General features: G+C 61.4%; 1 protein-coding gene across 1 annotated transcript in view; it reads left to right on the top strand.

The window, feature by feature from the left end:
* FOXP4 (forkhead box P4) overlaps positions 1 to 20,504 on the top strand; it is a gene marked incomplete at its 5' end in the record, with an annotated part of 34,590 nt that extends 14,086 nt beyond the window's left edge. Inside the window, 14 exons of the mRNA XM_081094768.1 lie at positions 5,464 to 5,586; positions 6,091 to 6,177; positions 7,654 to 7,801; positions 7,949 to 8,162; positions 8,414 to 8,518; positions 9,242 to 9,329; positions 10,361 to 10,444; positions 10,556 to 10,763; positions 10,843 to 10,919; positions 11,691 to 11,792; positions 16,093 to 16,214; positions 17,638 to 17,704; positions 18,228 to 18,397; positions 18,739 to 20,504. Coding sequence (XP_080950894.1) covers positions 5,464 to 5,586; positions 6,091 to 6,177; positions 7,654 to 7,801; positions 7,949 to 8,162; positions 8,414 to 8,518; positions 9,242 to 9,329; positions 10,361 to 10,444; positions 10,556 to 10,763; positions 10,843 to 10,919; positions 11,691 to 11,792; positions 16,093 to 16,214; positions 17,638 to 17,704; positions 18,228 to 18,397; positions 18,739 to 18,886 — 1,743 coding nt within the window. The 3' untranslated portion in view covers positions 18,887 to 20,504. The remainder of the gene's footprint in view (positions 1 to 5,463; positions 5,587 to 6,090; positions 6,178 to 7,653; positions 7,802 to 7,948; positions 8,163 to 8,413; positions 8,519 to 9,241; positions 9,330 to 10,360; positions 10,445 to 10,555; positions 10,764 to 10,842; positions 10,920 to 11,690; positions 11,793 to 16,092; positions 16,215 to 17,637; positions 17,705 to 18,227; positions 18,398 to 18,738) is intronic.
* Between the last annotated feature and the right edge of the window lie 1,069 nt (positions 20,505 to 21,573).

The following is a 21,573-nucleotide window of genomic DNA, read 5'->3' on the forward strand; positions in this document are numbered from 1 at the left end:
GCCCTTTTCCCCCCTCTCCCTTCCCCCAACCTGCTGGCCCATCTGGCTGTGTGGGGGAGGGGAGGTCTGTTGGGGGTGGGCGGGCGTAAGCCAGGCCTTCTGTTTACCTTTTGTGTCACAAAGAACTTGGGAGAATCTCGCCGTCTGATTCCGGGGTGGGTCACTGCTCGGGCAGCCTGGTCTCCAGCCCCCCCCCCCCCCGCCCCCCGCCCAGCAACCAAGCTTTTTCGCTCCCCCCACCCCTCCCTACAGCAGCGGGGGAGGCTTGGAATTGGGGAGAGGATTAAGCGAGGCTTTGAAAGGAAGTTTATCTAAGGGAGGAAGGCTGAACTCGATCCTGAGCACGCAGCTCTGGAGTATGGGGGGCGGGGTGCTGAGGGAAGGAGGGAAGTGAGGGGGGCAGGATGGAGGATGGGGTGCAGGGTGCTGGGAGAAGGACCCAGGACTGGGTTTTATGTAAAACAAGTTAATGTTCAGAAAGTGCTTTGAAGAAGTTCAGTGTGCCTGACAGTTGTGGGGCCTTAGCTGGGCCCTGTTTTAAAAGTATTCAATCTGATGAGACTGCCCTCAAGGGGGAGGAGTTGGGCAAAGAGGGGTTGGCCTGGGTTGCTGGGGACACCACCTGGAAAGCCAATATTGGCGAGGAAAAGCTCTCAGGCCTGGGTGGTGTCAGGACTAGGTCTCTTTGAATTAGGGACACCCCCCCCCCCAACTCCCAGCGTCTGAAGTGGTTGTTCTTAATCCTCCCCACCTTGGGCCCAGCTCGTACCCCTTCTGAGAACAAGGAAAGGTAGGCTGAAGGGCCGGCTGAGAAAGGCGGAGCTTCCCTTGAGTGGGAGGGACTGAGGTCGGGCACAGGGAGGACTTTGCGGTGTAGGAGTAGGAGAGCTGAAATAATGAGAAAGGGGGGCTCTGGCATCACCCCCCTCCCTAAAATGAGAGAAGTCCCTGGATGTCCTAGAATGAGAAGCAGAGGTTTTGGTCAGAGGGACAGGTGAAATGATTCTCAGGCCTTCTCTCTCGCCTCCTTGCTCCCAATGATGGATCAGTTCACTCATTCAGCAAGCACATAGTGCTTCCTAAACTAGCAGCTGGTACCTACAGAGGCTTACCCTGGGGCAGACACAGCGTGCTTGGAAACTGGGGCCCAGAGAAGTTAAGTAACTTGCCCAACGTCACAGAGCTAATAAGGGGCAGAGCTAGGGGTTGAACCCAAACAACTAGCTCCAGAACCCACACTTCAATGCCTACACCGTGACACTGCCGTGTGCTTAGCACAGTAGTAACACGAACAGTCCACAGGGTCGGAGCCCTTGCCCGAGGGTTCTCTGGGCGCAGGGCGTGGCCGTTCTTGGGCCGAGTCTGAACTTCCCAGGAGCCTCGAGCCCTGGCTGTTGATCTTGCTCCTCCTCTACCCCTGATGCCTTCCAGGTTCACAATCTCTAAGGAGGGGGGCCTTCTGTTCCCTGTGGGGTCCAGGGCCTAGAAATAGCTTTTCTGTGGGGGATTAGGGGAGAGTGAGTAGAAACATGCATTTTGCTGGTTTGGAGCTTGACTGAAATGAAGGGTGATGAAGGGAGGTCCATGGCAGCCCCTCTCCCGGCTCCACCAGACACTGTCCTGCTCCCCAACTCAAGGTGGGATCCCCTGCACACCTCCCCTCCCAGCCACGCCCACCAGCCCTCTCCCAGGCCAGCTTCAGACAAGTTTCCAAAACCATATGAGGTCTCCAGCTCGTGCCCAGGCCTGGACGCCAGGCAGGAAGAGGTCAGTCTCAGGGGCAGCACAGGTAGCTGGGAGTTTGGGCAGATGGGCGGCCAAGGTCAGGTCCCCCAGCTCTGCCAGCCTGTCTCATCCTCTCAGCCCCCTAAGGCTCACCCTCCTGGCATTTCTAGAAGTTCTTCTGTCCCACCACCATCTTTTTTGCGGTAATTCAGCCCAGAGCTAGTCTGAGGACTTCCTTCTGGTCATACGCAGGGGAATTTAACCTAGACCCGTGGTCGGCAAGCCGTGGCTCGCGAGCCACATGCGGCACTTTGGCCCCTTGAGTGTGGCTCTTCCACAAAATACCACGTGCGGGCGCACACGTACAGTGCGATTGAAACTTCATGGCCCATGCGCAGAAGTTGGTATTTTGTGGAAGAGCCACACTGAAGGGGCCAAAGAGCCACATGTGGCTCTCGAGCTGCAGTTTGCCGACCACTGACCTAGACTAAGCTCTGGCCTAGTCTCCAAATCACCCAGGGACCCCAGATCCCATACTTCAAAGGTTGAGTTTGGGTCCTTGATTGGCACCAAATGGCATCCATCCCAACTCCCAGCCCCCAGGTGCGCTTCCCTGTGTCTCCATTATGCGTCCAGCCCAGCACACTGTGATCATGGTGGGTGGAGGGCTCTGGGGGGAGCAGGGCCCCGGGGGGGGGGGGGGGGCGCTGGAGGCAGCTGTCTGCAGTCAGCCCAGCCCGGAGTCCCACTGCCAGGCTTTAGTAAACATGCAGCCACCCTGACCACGCTCCAGCCTGTGACTCATGGCTGTGCTGAGCTGACTGGCCCACAGTGGCCGTCCTGACACATCCTCGCCTGCTGAGTGGTCAGTGGGGACCCAGGGGAGCTCCAACTCAGTGCTCAGAACCCCAAGGGGTGTGACGGGAGGTGGATGGGTCAGCCAGTTGAGGGGATCCGTTTGTGGCTCCCGCCTTGCTGGCCTTTCCTGACCCTCTTGGGCCACCTTAGAGACAAGTACGCAGAAGGTAATCCATCCTGAACTATCTCTGCAGCCACCTCTCCAGCCAGCAGCTCGGCCACGTGGCAGGACGGCAGGGCCTGGGGAGGCCTTCCCAGGTCATCTCTTCCACTCCCCGGCCTCCATGTAGGAAAGCCCCAAGGAGGGAAATGCCACATCCTTTCTTGCATGCTGCTCGCCGTGACTCACTCCTGGTGCCTGGAAAGATCTGGGTGTCTGCTCTCAGCCTCCCCCGCTGGGTGCAGCTCTCGCTGTGAGGAGAATGGGAGGCTCATTGCGTTTGTCCTAAGCGACCCCGGCCGCCCAGTGCCCTCTGGGGCCGTTGGTACCTAAGATGCAATAGTGGAGAAGGGAGAGGGAAAGGAGACCAGAAAAGAGGGGAAAAGGGAAATTCAGAATGTGGTTTTTTTAAGTAGTTGGTTTTACAATTGTATAGAATTTAATGACATCCAAACCCTTTTACCTACCCCTTCTGCCCTGGTCCCTTGAGGCAGGGCAGGTGGTTTAACTTCTCCAGGCCTCAGGTTTCTCATCTGTAAAATGGTGATGACGATGGTACCCTCCTCCCAGGCAGGGCTGCTGTGAAGATTCAGGGAGATCCTGCTCATTAAGGGCTTAGCCAAGTGCCTGGCACCTAATCCACAGTCAACCACAGCCTCTGTGTAGTCCTGTGAGGCGGGGCAGGCAGGTGTTCCGATCCCAGGGAGAGGACGGAGCAAGCGAGGCTTGGCGATTTCTAAGGACAGTCAGTGTCAGAGACCAGAACCTACCTAGGCCACCTGACGCAGAGCTCTCGGACTCTGAGCTCCATACCACCGTGTCCCAGGGGAGGGGGAACGAAAGGCCAGGTGAGCAGCCCAGCTGCCTGGGGGTTACACAGGGGCTGGCTCTGCAGGGGGGTGGGTCCGGGCCACTGCCCGCCCCTCCCCAGGCCCCTCCGAGAGTGAGGACCAGGGCACCCCCGCAGCCTGGCTGCGGAGTCTCCCGTGATACAGTGTGAAGAGGGAGGTGGGCCTTGGGGATCTCAGCCCCGTCACGTTCGGTTTCCACACAGCCTCTGCAGTGCTCCTCAAGCCCTGCTCCAGGGTGGGGCAGGCCGTGTGGATGTGGAGGCCCCGGGAGCCGTGGCGTACACACACCTGGGCTTGCATCCCGTCCTGCCACTTAAGGCTCCTTTGTAGACGCCCCTGGAGCCTCCCTTCCCACAGGATGGCCCTGGCTAAAGAGCAGGTGGTGCCTCTCCAGGGATGTCCGCAGAGATGGCTGGGGGAAGGGGGAAAGCCCAGGGCTGGGCGCACCACTCGAGCTGGGGGCAACGGGACTTCCCATGCCCCCTGATTGACTGCACCCCCTGGTTGCTCCCCTGCTTGGGGATTCCCTAATGGGTGGCTTGAGGCTGAGTCCTACCCCTGCCCCAGGGATCCCAAAAGGAACGGACTCCTCCTCCCCTGACCCTCCCATGGGACTAGGGGGAGGTGACAGGGCCATGAGCCCCCTGGGGACCTAACCTGTCACATGTTGCCCAAGACAGGTCCTTGCAGGACTCTCCCTGCCCAGGCCACCCTGTACCCCTCCCTTCCCGCCACAGGCTGGCAGAGGGGCCTGCAATCTGCCAGGACAGGTATTTCGGCTCAGGGAGCAAACCCCTAGTGAGGACCTGCTGTGTGCTGGGCCCTCTGCGAGGCCTGGGGTGGGAGATGGAGAAGAGCCTTGGCACTTCCAGCGTGATGGGGAGGTAGATCGCGGGCAGGGCACCTGTCCTGCTGAAACGGCTTTAAGAAAAGCCAGTGCTGCAACTTGGGCCTCCCTGGCTGTGACTCCACCAGCCTGGGGGGTTCAGGGCAGGTAGGGCTGGGTAAAGAATGTCGTTACTGCTTTTCCCTGCACCCTTCCCTGTGGCTAGGTTCTCTGGGCGTCCCAGGGAGGCCTCACCCAGGGCAGGGGGCAGAAAGCTGCTCCACTCTGAGAACCCGACATGTTCTGGCGGGAAGGAGTCACCTGGTATAATCCAATCCCCGTTTGACATTTGAGGAGACTGACACGCCAGAGAGGGCAAGTGGCTTGCTGGGGGTCACACAGCAAGTTCAGTGCAGAGCTAGGGGGAGGAGCCTGCCCCCTAACCGCTGCCTGGGCTTCTTGCCCCCCCCCCGGCCCCCCCCCCCCCAAGACAAACTGCTGCGACACACCGAGGGTGGCGCCCTCTGGGCTCTGTGTGTGCCCTCTGCACAGGTGTGCTGGAGGCTGTGACGTGTACGTGCCAGAGCCCAGGGCTCCTGCCACGCGGGCCACCTTTTGAATCCTCCCCAGGCTGCAGCCTGCCCTCCTGGCCAGGCCCACCTCACAGTGTCGCGGGAGAGAGAGCAGAGCTGGGAGTGGCGCGCTGGGCCTCCCACGCCTGGGTTCTACCCACCGTGTCTCGGGTCTCACCATCCTGCACCTGAGTTAGCGCGTTCACCAGGCGGCCGTGGCCAGCACACCGGGTGCCAGGCTTTCTTCCGAGTGTTAACTCATTAGTCCAGCGACAACCTTACGAGGCAGGCGCTGTCGCCGCCTCCATTGCACAAACAAGGAAACGGGGAGCCAGCCACTGTCCACAGACACCCAGCTACTGGGTGGCATCTCCCTCTGGAGCCGCTCTGCCGTACTGGGGGTGGGGCCTGGGTGCCTGCCCTCCCTGGAGTGGGGTGAGGTGAGCAGGCTCACAGGGTGCAATCCCACAGGTGCCCGTGTCGGTGGCCATGATGTCGCCACAGATGCTCACTCCGCAGCAGATGCAGCAGATCCTGTCGCCCCCACAGCTGCAGGCCTTGCTCCAGCAGCAGCAGGCGCTCATGCTGCAGCAGGTGAGTCTAGCCCTCGCCCCAGGGCAGCTGAGAAGTGGAGGCCGGTGCCCCCTCCTCCCCCCCACCCCCACCCCCAGGACTGTTTACTACCAACATCACGGAGTGGCAGAGACCAGAGAGACTGCTCAGGCCGGACTGATCTGCATTCCTCCAGGGCAGTGGGGGAGGTCAGAGGTCAGGCCTCTCAGAGAGCAGTGCCTTGGCCCACCTGCCTCCGGAACCCCTGGGAAGGCAAAGTGCTGGAACATCCTGGCTCCTAGCACCCTGACTTATTCAGGGGACCCACCCAGAGGCAGGGCGGGCTGGGCAGTGCAGGTTGAAGCTTCCCCTCTCCCTTCCACACTCACGGGGCCTCTCAGCAGAAGTCTCCCTGCCGGGCCCCGGGTCCCACTGCCCCAGGAAGGCTCCCCACTCCTGCCTGCAGGAGCCGCCACCGGGCTGGGGTTGCTCTGGGTCAGCAGCCGCTGCCCCTGCTAATGCACTCTCCCCGCCTCCCACCCGCAGCTGCAGGAATATTACAAGAAGCAGCAGGAACAGCTCCACTTGCAGCTCCTCACCCAGCAGCAGGCTGGGAAGCAGCAGCCCAAAGAGGTAAGGGCTGAGGCAGGGCCCTGCCCATCGCCCGCAGCCCAGGCCGCCCTGGCCGGAGGCGGGAGGCCCCAGGTGTTCCGAGGGAAGTGCCTGGTGGGCGCGGTGCAAAAGTCAGAAAAAGCCTGGGGAGCAGGGCAGGGGCTCACAGTCCTCCATCGCCCCTCATCCCCACTCGGTCCTCCCCCTGCCTGGTGTTGTTGGTTAATGAGAACAGGAAGTCAGCCCTGTGCCGTCTCTGCACATGCATGTAGACACGTGTAAGAGTGTCACATGGTCCACACGCATGATCAGTTGCCTGGCTGTCATGCCCTCTTCCTGCCCACTTGTCTCTTCTTGACCCAGCACCTGAGGCCTCCTCTCTGGTCCTGAGAATCATTTAGTTGCTCAGCAAACCACCTGCCCCTGCCCCCTAGCCTCAGCCCCACCCCAACTTCTGTTCCTTCTTGTAAGAGCCGGCTCTGCTCCCTCCTTAGAGCTCTCCAGCTGACACCCCTGCCCCGTCTGGGCACCAGGGCCTCCATAGCAGGCCCTGCTGCCCTGTCCTCCTTGTCCCAGACATGTGTCTCCCTCTTGCTGGCCACACCACAACCAGGTTCTGAGCTGCCTCTTCCCAGAAGGCTGTCCTGCTGAAGTCCAGTCAGCCCCCCAGGCTTCAGCTCCCCTCAGGGGCCTTGTAATTGCTCATTCTTCGCATTACCTCCAGGCTGGGTTTACTGCCCAGCCAGCCCCCACCCCCAGGGCAGGCAGGCAGGCAGGCAGGCAGGGGCACGGTCCCTGCCTCCCAAGCACCCCGGATGGGCTTGGAACACTTGCTGACAGCCTGGCTTGTCAGTGCCTGTGTGAAAAACTGACTGTGAGGGGGGAAGAGAGCGAGAGAGCCCTTGCCTGTGCCCCCAGCAGCAGGGCTATGACTGTTCCCTGAGCCTGGGTCCTACTGACCAGCTGATGCTGATCTTTCAAAGTCCTGTCAGACTCTGTGATTCCCTGTATCTAAGAAGCCAGAGAGGAGGTGGAGGGGAGAAGGCCCCTCCTCGTGATCAGAAGGGGGGCACCCCGGGCATGTGGGAAGGGTGCCTGCCAGGCAGGAGTGGCCCCTGGAGTCTGACAGGCTCATCGATCATTGTGATGAGAGCGCCCCCCCCCCCCCAGGCGCGCACAGCTGCGGTGCGGGAGCTGGAGCAGGCGCTTAAGCAGCAGAAGGAGGGAGGCGGGAGCAGGGAGGCGTCGTGCTGCGTGGCTGGGTCTGGCTGTGTTTGCGCGCCTGCGTGCGTGCGTGCATGCGTGTGTTTACTGCGAGCAGGCATGCAGCCCTATGGAAGCTGGGCCGGGAGCAGAGACGCCGCGGCCTCAGACACTGCACCCACAGCCCCGGGGGCTGAGAGGCCCTGGGAGGGGGTGACCGTCGGGTGGGGGCCAGAGGGTGCACCAGAGGCTGATGGCACCCCTCTCTGCGCACCCCCTCGGGCCCCCCACCAGGCTCTGGGGAACAAGCAGCTGGCCTTCCAGCAGCAGCTCCTGCAAATGCAACAGCTGCAGCAGCAGCACCTGCTCAACCTGCAGAGACAGGGGCTGGTCAGCCTGCAGCCCAGCCAAGCCTCGGGGCCCCTCCAGACCCTTCCACAAGGTGAGTGGCTCCCCCTCCCTCCCCCCCCCAAGCCCTGCCCGCAGCCCTCAGTGCACCCAAGGGCTGGCATCACCGGCTCCCAGGGGTGAGATGGAAAGGCTCCTGTGTCCCTGAGGCCCTGCCCCCTCTCCCCGCTCTCTCCCACAGCAGCCGTGTGCCCAACAGACCTGCCCCAGCTGTGGAAGGGTGAGGGTGCCCCCGGGCAGCCCGCTGAGGACAGTGTCAAGCAGGAGGGGCTGGACCTCACTGGCACGGCCACCACCGCTACCTCGTTTGCCGCCCCCCCCAAAGTCTCACCCCCGCTCTCCCACCACACCTTGCCCAATGGACAGCCCACTGTGCTCACACCTCGGAGAGACAGGTATTGGGACGTTAGGGAGGGGTGCTGCCGACCGGACACCCCCGGGCCCCCGGGGATGGCATACAGTGTGGGGGCAGGGAGGGAGGGGCGCCCAGGGACCTGGGAGTGTATCTCTCTCCCAGGACACACAGAATTGTGCTAGGTTTCTGGGAAACCTGTGTTAAGGACAGACATGCCACCAGCAGGGGAGCTGGAGCTGGGCTGCTGGCGTCTTCAGGGTCCCTGACCACTACCTTCGTCCCCTCCCCTAGCTCCTCCCATGAGGAGACCCCTGGTTCCCACCCTCTCTATGGGCACGGAGAGTGCAAGTGGCCTGGCTGTGAGACCCTGTGTGAAGACCTGGGCCAGTTTATCAAGTAGGTGTCACCCTGCTCTCCTTCCCGCCCCACCCCCGGCCCTCCCCCTCCCAAGGAGCCTTTCCACAGGGTCCCTCCCCCAGCCTGCCGCCTAGCCTTCAGCCACCAGCTGTCCTGCTGTGCTCCCCCAGGGGGACCTAGTTCCTCTGCCCTCATCACATATTTCCTCTTCTCCTACCCTCCTGCCCAGCCTGAATCCCCAGCTTCCCACCTTGTCCCACACTGCACAGCCCAGCAGGGGGGCGGGGGGAGGGAGAAGGAGAGGACTTCCCCCCCACCTCCCCCAGCTTCAGCCCCCAAGAGTGATGGCCCAGTGACAGGCCTGGCCGGTGGACAGGCAGGGCAGGAGGCAGACAGGCGGCTGGCAGCAGGCGGCCAGCTGCCACAGCCGTGCCAGGCTCTGTCACTGACTGATTAACTCCACTGTCTCCCAGACCCTTGCAGCATCAGGGTCAAACAAATTGTTTTCACGCTTCGTCAGAGGTTTACTTAATTAGTTCATTTGCAATTAGATCTCTCTGTAGCTGGGATTTTAGCAAAGACATCAAAGGAGGGTGATGAGAAGGCGGCTTCCTCCTCTGCCCCATTTCCCCCACCCCCTTCCCTTCTTTGTATCTCTGGGTCTGTCTGCTTTCCAGGCTGTGGGCGGGCTGGGAGGATGGGATGGGAGGGTGGTGATAGAAGGAAGCCCAGGGCCAACTCTCTCTTCTCCACCCCCTGAAGACACCTCAACACGGAGCACGCCCTGGACGACCGGAGCACGGCCCAGTGCCGGGTGCAGATGCAGGTGGTGCAGCAGCTGGAGATCCAGGTGCGGCCGAGGCTGCGAGGGACGTGGACTCGGGGCTCCTGCCCTCCCCACCCATAGCACTGGCTTTCCAGGCGGGGGGGGGGGGGGGGGGGCGGGGCGGAGTCTTACGGAGGAGTCCCGTGGTCAGAGTCAGCGTCTTTTATTTTCTAGGCCCTAGTTACCATGGTTCTGAGGTGAGGGCAGCTGGATTCTGAGGGGTGAACCAGGGTCAGGCTGGGACCCCTCTGCTGGGAGGTCCAGAAAAGAGACTCACGCCAGTAAACACGAAAATCACATTCCTAGCTGGCACATGGAGCACTGGCGTTGTGCTGTCCTAAATGCACCGCCTGGATAACTCAGTCCCCTGAACAGGCTTGCGTGGTGGGTACTATTGTTATCCCCACTTCACAGGCACAGAGAGGCGAAGCAACTCGCCCCTGGCCACGCAGCAGCAGGCGGCACAGCCGGGAGTAGCACCGCGCCAGCCTGGCTCCCGAGCCTGAGCTCCGTAGCACAAGAGGCTCCTCCGGCCAGGCCGCCAGGCAGCCAATCAATATTGACCCGCTTCCCTCGGGCACAGGGCAGAGGCCCCTGTGTGAGATGCGGTTGTGAAAGATCTATTGAACTTATGAATGGGGGTGAATGAATCATTCATCCGTCCCTGTGTCTCCATTCAGTGCAGGAGGACCCTCTCACACACAAGTGCCACAGAACTTGGGTGTTGTTCAGCCACAGCCTCTGCCCTCGTTGGGAGAAAAGGCGTGTGCTGTTAGGAGGAGGGCCCCTGCCTGTTGGTGCGCCGGAGCCTGGGACACGCAGTCTGGAGGAGAAGCGAGGAGGGCTTCATGGAGCAGGCGGTCCCTGTCCTGGCCTTGAGGGTGTGAGGGGCCAGAGAGGCAGGGCCAGAGGGAGCTGGGATGCTGAGGCTGGGAGGCGAGTGGTGGTGGGAATAGGGGCTTCCTGGGAAGTCCGGTGGAATGTGGAGGAGGCAAAGGGCCTGGCTGCCTCCAGGCGCAGCCCCTGCTCACCCCCGGCCTCTCCACCCTCCACAGCTGGCCAAGGAGAGCGAGCGGCTGCAGGCCATGATGGCCCACCTGCACATGCGGCCCTCCGAGCCCAAGCCCTTCAGTCAACCAGTGAGTGGCCTCCCCTTCCCGCGCCCTCGCGGAACCCTCCAGCCCTCCAGCCCCGGCCCTCTGGAGCCCCACCCGCCAAGCCGGTCTCAGCACCTGCCCCATTGCTCACAGCTGAACCCAGTGTCCGGCTCCTCCTCATTCTCCAAGGTGACCGTCTCTGCAGCAGACTCGTTCCCAGATGGCCTCGTGCACCCCCCCACCTCAGCTGCTGCCCCTGTCACCCCCCTAAGGCCTCCAGGCCTGGGTTCTGCCTCCCTGCACAGCGGGGGTCCCGCCCGCCGGAGGAGCAGCGACAAGTTCTGCTCCCCCATCTCCTCAGGTAAAGGCTGTGGGAGTAGCATTCTCCTCCAGGCTGGGCCCCCCAAATGGCTACCTTATCCTCTGCCTGTCTCCCCCAGAGCTGGCGCAGAATCATGAGTTCTACAAGAACGCAGACGTCCGGCCCCCCTTCACCTACGCCTCCCTCATCCGCCAGGTGAGCAGGGAAGGTGGCCAGAGGGGATGGGGAATGGCACTCAGGCAGTACCAGGCCTCGGGTCCCAGCCTCCAGGAGGATCCTGGGCCAGGGACGTAACTGTCCCTCTCGGGGCTGTCCCCTCCTGCTCACCCACGTTTCCCTCCTCAGCTGCAGGTCCCACATATATGCTGGTCACGCGACCACCTCTCTGGGGGCACACATGTTTTTTTGCTACTGATGCCCGCTGTGTTCATTCTCTCGTCTCCATGTACACACACTCCATGAGACTATTTCCTAACAGACTATGGTCACTCTTAGTCGGCTTCCTGTCTCTCTCTCTCTCTCTCTCTCTCTCTCTCTCTCTCTCTCTCTCTCTCTCTCACACACACATACACACACACTCACCATCTCAGAGAGTGCCCTTTGCCCAAATCTGGATAAATTCCAAACAGCCCCCACCCCTAGCTGTCTCTCCCGAGAAGACTGCTTTTGTTCCCCCTCCGGCAGGGGCCTAGCAGCCATTTCCCTGCAGAGAAACCCATGTGCCCCTCGCACCAGGGCGTAGCTCTTGAGGCTTGTGCGTCTTTGTGGCTGGGCTGTAACCAGCCAGCCCTGCTCGGCCCCAGGAGCATCATCACCCGTCCCAGCCACAGACTTCGCGGCGAGTCTCTCCTCTGTCTTGGTGAGTCAGCAGCCAGGCAGAGGAGAGAGATCCCAGCGGGGAGAACACAAGCCTGGGACCCTTCGAGGCCCAGGCTGAGGGTCTCTTTGCTCCTTCCTTGCCCACAGGCCATTCTGGAAACCCCCGACAGGCAGCTGACCCTGAATGAGATCTATAACTGGTTCACCAGGATGTTCGCCTATTTCCGGAGAAACACTGCCACCTGGAAGGTGAGGCCTGCCCCTCACCTGGCCCAGGGCCCCAGGCACCCCTGACATCACACCCCTTTGGGACTCAGACTGCCTAACAGCCCCCGTGGAGAGGGGCTCCAGCTGGGCCACGTGCCCCCCACCCGCCTCTTCAGGGCCATGATGTTCTTTAACTGCCTCCTAATGACGCCTCCCTCTAGCCTTGTGCTGCCTTCTTTCTGGGGAGAAACCCTCCTCTTCAGAGTGCTTCTTCGGTGGTGCCTGCGCCTGGTAGGGAGGCCTGGGTTACATTCACAGGAGACCCTAAGGGTCCGGATACCTTGGCTAAAGGCACGTGCTGTGCAGCTCAGGATGGAGTGGGGGTGAGAGGGGTGCCAGCCCGGCCCAGACACGTGGGTGGAATGAGACCCATGGTGTATATACACTGGGGCACAGACACAGGCAGCCACACACTCTCCCCAGCTCTGCCATCAGCTGCAGGGAGATAATTGTCTCCATCCAATTAGTCATTTCAACACCTTCACCTCATAAGAGTTTTCCTGAGGGACCAGAGGCAGGCAAGGGAGGGACCCTAGAAAAATAGGACACTGAGCTGTGGGCTGAGCTGCTAAGCTGTTTGTTTCTCTATAGCCAAGGTGGTCTGTGTGCCTGTGAGCGTGTGTGTGAGCGTGTATGTGTGTGTGTGTGTGTGTGTGTGAGCCTGTGTGTGTGTATGTGTGTGAGTCTGTGTGTATGTGTGTCTCTGTATGTATGTGTGTGAGCCTCTGTGTGTGTATGTCTGTGTGTATCTCTCTGTGTGTGAGCGTGTATGTGTGTGTGTGTATGTGTGTGAGTCTGTGTATGTGTGAGTCTGTGTGTATATGTGTGTGTCTCTCTGTGTGTATGTATGTGTGTGAGTCTGTGTGTGTGTATGTGTGTCTCTGTATGTATGTGTGTGAGCCTCTGTGTGTGTATGTCTGTGTGTATCTCTCTGTGTGTGAGCGTGTATGTGTGTGTATGTATGTGTGTGAGTCTGTGTATGTGTGAGTCTGTGTATATGTGTGTCTCTGTGTGTGTATGTATGTGTGTGAGTCTGTGTGTGTATGTGTGTCTCTGTATGTATGCGTGTGAGCCTCTGTGTGTATGTGTGTATCTGTGTGAGCATGTGTGTGTGTGTATGTGTGTGAGTCTCTGTGTATGTGTGAGTCTGTGTGTGTGTATGTGTGTCTCTGTATGTATGCGTGTGAGCCTCTGTGTGTGTGTATGTGTGTATCTGTGTGAGCATGTATGTGTGTGTGTGTATGTGTGTGAGTCTCTGTGTATGTGTGAGTCTGTGTTTATGTGTGAGTCTGTGTGTGTATGTATGTGTGTGAGTCTCTGTGTGTATATGTGTGTGTATATGTGTGTATGTATGTGTGTGAGCCTCTGTGTGTGTATGTCTGTGTGTGTCTCTGTGTGTGAGCATGTATGTGTGTATGTATGTGTGCCTGTGTGTATGTGTGTGAGTCTGTGTGTATATGTGTGTCTCTTTGTGTGTATGCGTGTGTGTGAGCCTCTGTGTGTGTGTATGTGTGTGAGTCTGTGTGTGTGTGTGAGAGTGAGTCTGTGTGTGTGAGTCTGTGTGAGCCTGTGTGTGTGTGTGTGTGTGTCTGATGGGTGAGAAGATTCGGGTCTTTGCAGCAGAGAGGTGGGGGGTGGGGGAAGGAGAGAGGAGTGCTGAATCCTATGGGGAAGTTGAGACACCTGAGGAGTCAGTCCCGCATAACCTTACTTGGATCCCTGGCTCTTGGGTCCCCCTGCTGGCCAGTGCAGAAACTGCAGCTACACAGGCTACCTCCCCCTGTCCCACCGGGTTTCAACAAGTGTCACTAAGCCCCTCCCGCCCAGTGCCCAGGACTGGGTGGGGTCTGCACAGCGCCCAGCCTTCTCTGCTCTGGGAGGGTGCTCAGTGCAACCGGAGATACTGATCTTCCGTCCCCATGCCAGTTCCCAAAGCCTGGGTGAGAAGCTACGAGGCTGTGATTGGCTGCGAGTGATGTCATTTCCTGCCAACCAGAGTCCTGCCCTCTCTCTCAGCCAGCAGGGCCTTCCTGGGGCCCTCCCAGGGCAGTCTCCAACCTCCAGGCCAGCTGGATATGGGGTTTTCTCGATGGTAGAGTCCTATGCGGTTCATTACATTATTACTAGTGCTTACTTTAATGTTGCGTGTTGACCCTTTGCCTTTAGGGGTGACAGTGTAGAGCCTCATTTCCATGAGACAGTCCTTCCTTGGGGACAGAGCACCCTCCCCGCTCCCCTCTTTTTCCTGTTTCCTCTTAACTGTACCACCTCACTGCAATTTTCACGCTCCTTTCTTGAGCTCGGAGGGGGGGGGGGGGGGACTGGTTGAGGCGACTTCCTTAAACTACTTGATGTCTGTCACGTAGCCACCGTCCCCCATACCCCGCCTCCCATGGCCTTTCATGCCACCTCCCACCTGTTACCCATCTCAGTGGCGTGTCTCTCGCCAGAGCCTTCCTCTCCTTCTCCCCTCACCCAGCCCAAGTCCCAGTAGAAAGCTGACTGGGTGGGTGACCCTCCCGTTAGCCGGGCTCTGCTGCCACTCCTGCTGCTGCTCCCGCCACTTGGGGCACGGCCTGTGCCCTCCTCGTCTCAGCTTGAGGTCCACTGTGACCTCCGGCTTCATTCATGTTACTTGGGAAATGCACCCTGTCTACACCCAACTCTTTCCCTCCCACCTCCACTGTCCACCCGTTTCTCTCCCCTGGCCGTCCCTCCTCCTCTCAATTCTGTCAGCTTCCTTTCCTCCTTCCTCCTTCACCCCTCTGGCCCCCTCCTGAGATGCTGTCCACTTCAGACCAGGGCAGAAGGGTCGGGAGCCGGCGTGGGCCAGGCCAGCTGCCGTTCATCGGGGACAGAGCTGCCATCTGCCAAGCTGATGGTGCTCTCCAGCCCTCCCCCTGTGTCCGTCCCCTTCCAGGGCCGTGTTGTGGACTCGTCCCTTTGTTTACGCAGCCCCCGCCAGACCCCTTAAATTGCCGTTAATGTTTCAGCGTAACGAATTAGTCTCTCGTCACGAATCAGGCTTCGAAATGAGGGAAAAAAGCCCCGGTGAGGCCATCCTCGGAAATTGGGGTCATTCTCATTTGCAAAGCGGAGGATCCGAGCCCCGTAATGCGGGCAAATTTATTCCAAGGCAGGAGCCCCGGCGTGATTAGGCCCTTTGTAATTATCGCTCCGAGAGATTCCACTCCAGCCGCCCGCCTCCCTCGTGGATTAGCAAGCGAGTCGGAAAAATACACAGGATTTAATTAGAGGCAAATTAAAATTGGTAATGAAATCGGGCCAGTTGCAAGTGGCAAGAGTTGGAAGGGAGAGAGGGAGAGGGGCTCTCCAGGGGCACAGGCTGCCCGCCCTGCCTGCGCTCTTCCGCATTTAGAAATGTAAAGAGGAGACAAGATGGGGACAGGGGGGAGGACAGGTAACAGGCTGGGACGGCTGGGGGGGCGGGGTGTGTGACGCTGAGACAGAGGAGTGCAGGGACAGGACAGGGATGTGGGTCGGGGAGGCGGTGGATGAGGGCCCTAGCCCAGGCTCCCAGGGTTGGGGGGGGGCAGGGAATTGGGCCGAGCACCCCCACCTTCACCCAAATGTCCTACAAACCAGATGACCTCAATTCCAGAAGTTACTCCTGCCAGGAGGAGGTGGGAGTGACAAGGTGACTTTTCCTCTTTCCTCTCCTCCTCCTGCCTTACAGCAGCTAAGCCCACGCCCGTCTTTCTCCCTGTTTGTGTCAGCGGGTGTGTTATTAGGCCTCTGCTGTATGCCTCGCGCTGTCAACCAGCTGTCTGCTCCGAGGCACAGCCCCATGCCTTGGCTCCCACCTGCCCAGAGGCGGGGAGCGGCCGCAGCGACAGTTCCCGAGTTATTCCCAAAACTCCTAAGAGCTGAATGGGATTCTGTGGGCACCTGAGGGGAGGCGTCCAGGCTCACTAAGCAACCACTGCCAGAGCGCGACCTGTTGACAGTCAGAAGCCCCTAGTAACAGCCACTGACTCATGATGATGATGGGAGAACAAAGTGTTACTAACTGCATCGCCTGTAGTTGGTGGACAGAGTTTTCCAGAACTTGGCGGGAAGCAGGGAGGCAGATAATGGAATGGGTTGTGGGCAGGGAAGACACTGGGAGCCCCTGGCTCGAAGGGGAGGGGCCTTCCATCCCCTGTGGCAGGTCTCCTCTCACCCGTCCCTCCCCTGCTGGTCCCTGGGCGAGGGCAGGTGGGGCAAGGACTGTCCTTTGTGTGCTCACCTGAGCACCCGCCCCTTGTCCCTGCACCCCCAGAACGCCGTGCGGCACAACCTCAGCCTGCACAAGTGCTTCGTGCGTGTGGAGAACGTCAAGGGCGCCGTGTGGACCGTGGACGAGCGGGAGTATCAGAAGCGGAGACCGCCAAAGATGACGGGGTACGTGGGCCGGCCCTGTGCGGGCACTCCCACCAGGCTGTGACCACCCCTTGCCTCCCCAGTGCACCAAATCCTTCCCACGTCGGGGGTGAGGGGGGGACGAGGAGTGCAGGAGCTCATGGGAGACCGGAATCTGGAAGTGACTGGTGATTAGAAAGAGGACGTTTATGTCTTATTCTGCCCTTACTTCTGCCTGAGAGAAGGGCCCGAGGGGCATGGCCAGAGCTGGGACGTGGGCAGATGCCAGTCAGTGTGGCCATTGGTGAGGCGGCTGCCATCCCCGGAGCCACTCTCCCCCATCTTATGGCAGGAGGAGCCAACCCCACCTCTTCATCTCACAGGAAAGGAGGCCCAGAGAGGGCACGGGGCTGGGGGAGGTCACACAGCAGATCCATGGCAGAGCCGCGTCTCTGACCTCCCATCTTTGATCTTCTCCACTGCACAGCAGTTTCAGTGGAAACTGAGGAACTGGGAGGTGGGGGTCGAAACCTCCCCCTCGGGCTTCCCTTCCAGCACCAGAGGCCTTCTCCCCACCCAGACACCCCACAGGGGCCACCTGTTGCCTGTGCCTTTTGGCCCCAAGACCAGGGTGGGGAGGGAGAGAGGTCCGAGGCAAATTAGATGGATCTCTGCGTGGGTCCTGCTCCCCTCAAAGAATCCTTCTCCCGGGACAAGAACCTCTCCGCCCCCAGGCGGCTGTGGGGGCTGGGGCAGCGTTGGACCGGGAAGAGGGAAGAGGAGCTATACCCTTCTGAGTGCCCCACATGCCAGCCACGCTCGGTATCTTCATGTCTCAGTACCCACTTGGAGTCAGGGGACCTGGGTTCAAATCACTTCTCCCCGCTGTGTGACCTTGGGCCACCTCCTTAACCTCTCTGAGACGCTCTGTAAACGGGGGGGGGGGGGTGGGGGGGGGCGGGGGTAATCGTGGAAGAGACCCAGCGTGGAGTCATCGCTTCCCTGACCAGCTCCCGAGCACCTTCCCGGGCAGAGAGCCTTTGGTTTGGAGCGTGTGGCGCCTGGCTGAGCACATGACTCACTAGATGTGCCGAAGCTCAGGGTGGCGGGAAGGTGTGGATTTTACAAATACAGGCCTGTCGAGGCTACAGCCTGTACCTTCCCGGACATGGGAAAATCTAGACCAGAGAGAAAAGGGGCTGGGACGGCAGTGTGTAATGGGCACCGGGAGGGGTCCCTGTTCCACTCACCAGCTCGGGGGCCTGCTCCGGAGCCTCTGAAGCCCAGCCCTGCCCTGCGCGGGGGCTGCCGGTACCTGCCGGGCCCGGTCAGCGTGAGGACTGAGTACGTGGGGCGCACGGGCTCCGTAGACGGAGCTGCAGGACAGCGATGGGACCTCGGTCAGGGTCGAGGTGTGCGTGCGGAGCAGGCGAGTGAATGAACCCAACGCTGGTCTCTCCTGCAGGAGCCCCACCCTGGTGAAGAACATGATCTCCGGCCTCAGCTACGGAGCACTTAACGCCAGCTACCAGGTGACCGGGTCCTCCCAGAGCCCGCCTGCTGCCCTGTCCCCTCCGGCCCCCATTTCCCTTCCGCACACACTGGCCGGAGGGAGACCTTCCTCCACCCTCCCTGCGGGCCTCTCTAGGGAGAGGGGAGGAGGGAGAGAAGGGGTAAGACTACCCTGAGTGGCCCAAACCCAGACCCTCTGCCCACCCCCCTCAGCCGCGTGGGGCGGGGCCTGGGAGAGCAGGGAGTGTGGGGGCATCACCAGGGTCTCCCTCCGTAGCTTGTCAATCAGGAGGTTGTCTGTCTCCCTGAGAGGGGCCAAGCCAGGCCCAGACCACAGGAAAGCGGGGAGGGAGGAGGGCAGGGTCAGAGCTCAGCTGCGGGAGGTATGTGGCATGGGAGGGGCGGGGGGAGCCGGGGTGCTGCCAGTCTAGATCAGCCCGTGGGGCCAGCTCTGACACAGGCTTCTGAGGCCCTGTGGGGGTGAGGAAGTGACAGCATCCTGCTGAGTGCAGCCCACTAACAGGGCCACCCTGTGCCCTGCAGGCTGCCCTGGCCGAGAGCAGCTTCCCCCTCCTCAACAGCCCTGGCATGCTGAACCCCGGCTCCGCCAGCAGCCTCCTGCCCCTCAGCCATGACGACGGGGGTGCCCCCGGGGAGCCGCTCCCCAGCAATGGCAGCAGCACCCCACCTCGCCTCTCCCCACCCCAGTACAGGTGAGCACACAGCGTGGACCCCACCCCAGGGCCCATAGAGGTCAGGGAGGGAGCCTGCTCCCTGCAGGTGGGACCAGGTCTTGTCCCCCACGGGGCCTCTCCTTTCCTGTTGGCCCTCTGCTTCCCCTCCTCTCTCCTCCTACCCCCCCCCCAATCCCCTACATCCTCTCCCCCCTCTCCCTCTCCCTTATTCTCTTCTCTCCCTTTCCTTTGACACCCATCCCAGTGGCTCAGGGGTGGGGAAGAGCTGTGGACAGCCCGCTGTGCCCTAAAATTCTGGGTGAGTTTTCGGGGGGAGGAGGGGAAGGCCACCAGGTGCCCACACGGTCCCTCTGCCACAGCCACCAGGTGCAGGTGAAAGAGGAGCCCGCAGAGGCCGAGGAGGACAGGAGGCCCGGACCCCCGCTGGGACCCCCCAACCCCAGCGCCGCAGGGCCTGCCGAAGACAGGGACCTGGAGGAGGAGCTGCCTGGAGAGGAGCTCTCCTAAGGGCCTCGAGGGGCAGGCAGGCGGGGTGAGACCCTTCCTGGAACCCAGGCCCCTCTTACCCCCACTCCACAGCCCTGCCCAGACCTCCAGGCACTTCCAGGACTCAGATGGGGGTTGGGCCAGCAACTCCCAATGTGGCCTGACTGACAGACAGAGGGCAGGGACGTCCCGCCCCCCCACCCCCCAGGGGAAACAGACCCCTGATCTGGGACTGAAGAGGACACGGAGGGCCCAGGCCCCTCCTCACACCCTCCCCGCCACCAGCAGCAGCAGCAGCGCCCTCCTCCCCCACCAGCTCTCCTGACAGGGCCTGCAGCGCCACGGAGACCCGCAGGCGGGGCGAGCCACCCCCAGACCCAGGGCCCCTCGCACCTGGCTCTGGCGGCGTCCTTCTAGCCAGAGGCCCGCACTTCCCTCATCTGTGCTCCCCCCACCTTCTCCATACTGTGAAGAAAAACTTCTCCACCCTGATGCCCACCCGCCCTGGCTGGGGCGGAGGAACTGAAGTTGCCAACCACCCCCCCCCCACCCCGAAGAAACCAGCCCCTCGCACGCCCACCCAGAGCCACAGCTGGGCCCCTGGGAGCAGGGCCGCTGGCTGTAGCCCCTCCTCCCGACCTGAACTGGGACCCAGGCTGACTGGCCTCTGCCCGTTGCTGGCCGCCCGCCCGCCATCCAGGGAGCACAGGAAGAGGCCCCGGAGCCCGGGGGACTTCTGGACGCGGGGCCCAGGAAGGGAGCCCAGCCATCCTGGAGGCTGGCTTCGGGGCTGACGTGGTGCCGGCCGCCTGTCACGGGACTGACTGGTGGGGTTAGTTTGGCGGCTGCTGGGACCCAGCAGGTCACCCCGCCCCAGCCTCCAGGGCCCCATTGCAGCCCCCCCCCTCGCCCGCCCTCGGCACCCCTCCCCTTCCCCCCAGTTAAACGGATGACCAAAGACCTTTCTTATGCCAGAAGCAAAAACCAAAACTTTTTGTTGGCTTTTTCCTTTGTCGCCTCCTCCATCCTTGCTCCTCCGCCCCCGCCCCCGCCCGGCCCCAGGCTGGGAGCCTCCCTCCACTTAAGTTATTGTTTTAAACCAAAGTTTACAGTGTCTGTTGGTGGCCAAGACCCTCTCCCTCCACCCCTTCCCCGCCCACCCTGAGGACCCTGGGGCTGGGCAGGGGCTGGGGCCCTGCTCCCCTCCCCTCTGCTCATGCCCGGCCTGGGAGAAGGAGAGGGCAGGGGGGAGGAGGGCCACGGCAGCCCGCATCCCCTCGGGCACTGGGCACCAGGACTGCCTCCTGGGGGCTCTCCAGACCCCTCTTTAGGACCAAGTCCCCGTCCCACTGGGAGTGTGGATTCCAGCCGAGGAGCTGGAAAACGTGACACTCCCCACAGACCCCCTATGGGGGTCCCCGACGGAGGCCGCGGACTGGGTGTGCTGGACGCTCGCCACACCCAGGCCAGGCCCCTTTGCTGAGAAGACTCCTTGGACTATTCCCCAAGAAACCCCCACATGCACCCCTTCACAGCACCCCTCCCGACAGGCAGGGGCCCGCCGCCCCCGCCCCGTGTACTCCCCACCTGTGTTTCGTTTGACCAGCACAGAAATATTAAACGTCCTCTATACACCGGGCCCTTGTGTGTCGCCAGGTGAGGGGGGCATTCAAGTGGGGAGTTTCTCTGCTCTGGGGGGCAGAGGGCACCGGCCGGACACCAGGGGCCCAGCGCGGGCTTGGGCGCGGGCACCAGCCAGCCACCTGACCGCGGGGGGGGGGGGGCCCTGCCCCCGCCTCCACGCCCCAGCTGGGCATCCCAGGGTTTTCTTTCCAGCCAGATGCTCCGTCATTCTCTTCTCCCAAAGTCACTCTCCCCCAGTGGCTTCCCAGGTTTGAAATGCAAGCTCCTGCCGAGTGCAGCCTGGAGTCCCGCCTCCGCACCTTCCTCTGGGCGCTGCCCTTGGAGACATCCGCCCGGCGCCCAGGCGTCAGCCATGGCTTCGTGGAGGCTGCCTGGTGTCGTGTGTGGGGTGGCACTGAGCTGCGGGTGGGGTGGTTGGATGCGTGCGTGCCCGTGTGTGCAGAGTCGGTGCTGGTGGGCGGGCGCAGGGTCGGGAAAGGGGTTATTCTGACCGTGGAAAGGGGGCCCTGGGCAGTTGGGGGAGAGAAGGAAAAGGCATCGTTCAAGCTGCTGAAACCAAAGGTGAGTACTGACACCCCAAGGTAGGGTCCCCTGCACCTCTGTCAGGCAGCGCCCAGGAAGGAGCGTGCAGTGTGCCCTTGGGAAATGGGGGGGTTCGTGGCGCTGCCCCCCACACCGTTGAAAACCCACGTGTAACTTGACCCCCGAACCTCAGTCATCCCCAGGTGCCCGCAGGTAGTGGTCCAGGCGCCTCACGGATGTTAAAGTCCATGGATGCTCACGCCCCACGTGTACAGTGACGTAGAACAGCACCCCGTGCGCGCAGCCCGCCCCTGCATCCGCGTTTGGCCGAATCCATGGGTGCACAGGAGGGCCACCTGGGTGCCGAGACACGAATGAGTCGAGTTCAAACCTGTGTTCCTCCAGGGTCAGCTGTGCCCGGGGAGGTGGGGAGGGCGGAGGAAGGATGTGGAGAAAGAGCTGGAACCACTCGCCTTCCCACAAATCACCAAATTGCTGGAACTTTCCAAAAGTCAAAGTTGGGGAGAAGTGGGGCAGGACAG

This window comes from Myotis nattereri, assembly GCF_964212035.1.
Source record: "Myotis nattereri genome assembly, chromosome: 6".
In the NCBI taxonomy this organism is placed as follows: Eukaryota; Metazoa; Chordata; class Mammalia; order Chiroptera; family Vespertilionidae; genus Myotis; species Myotis nattereri.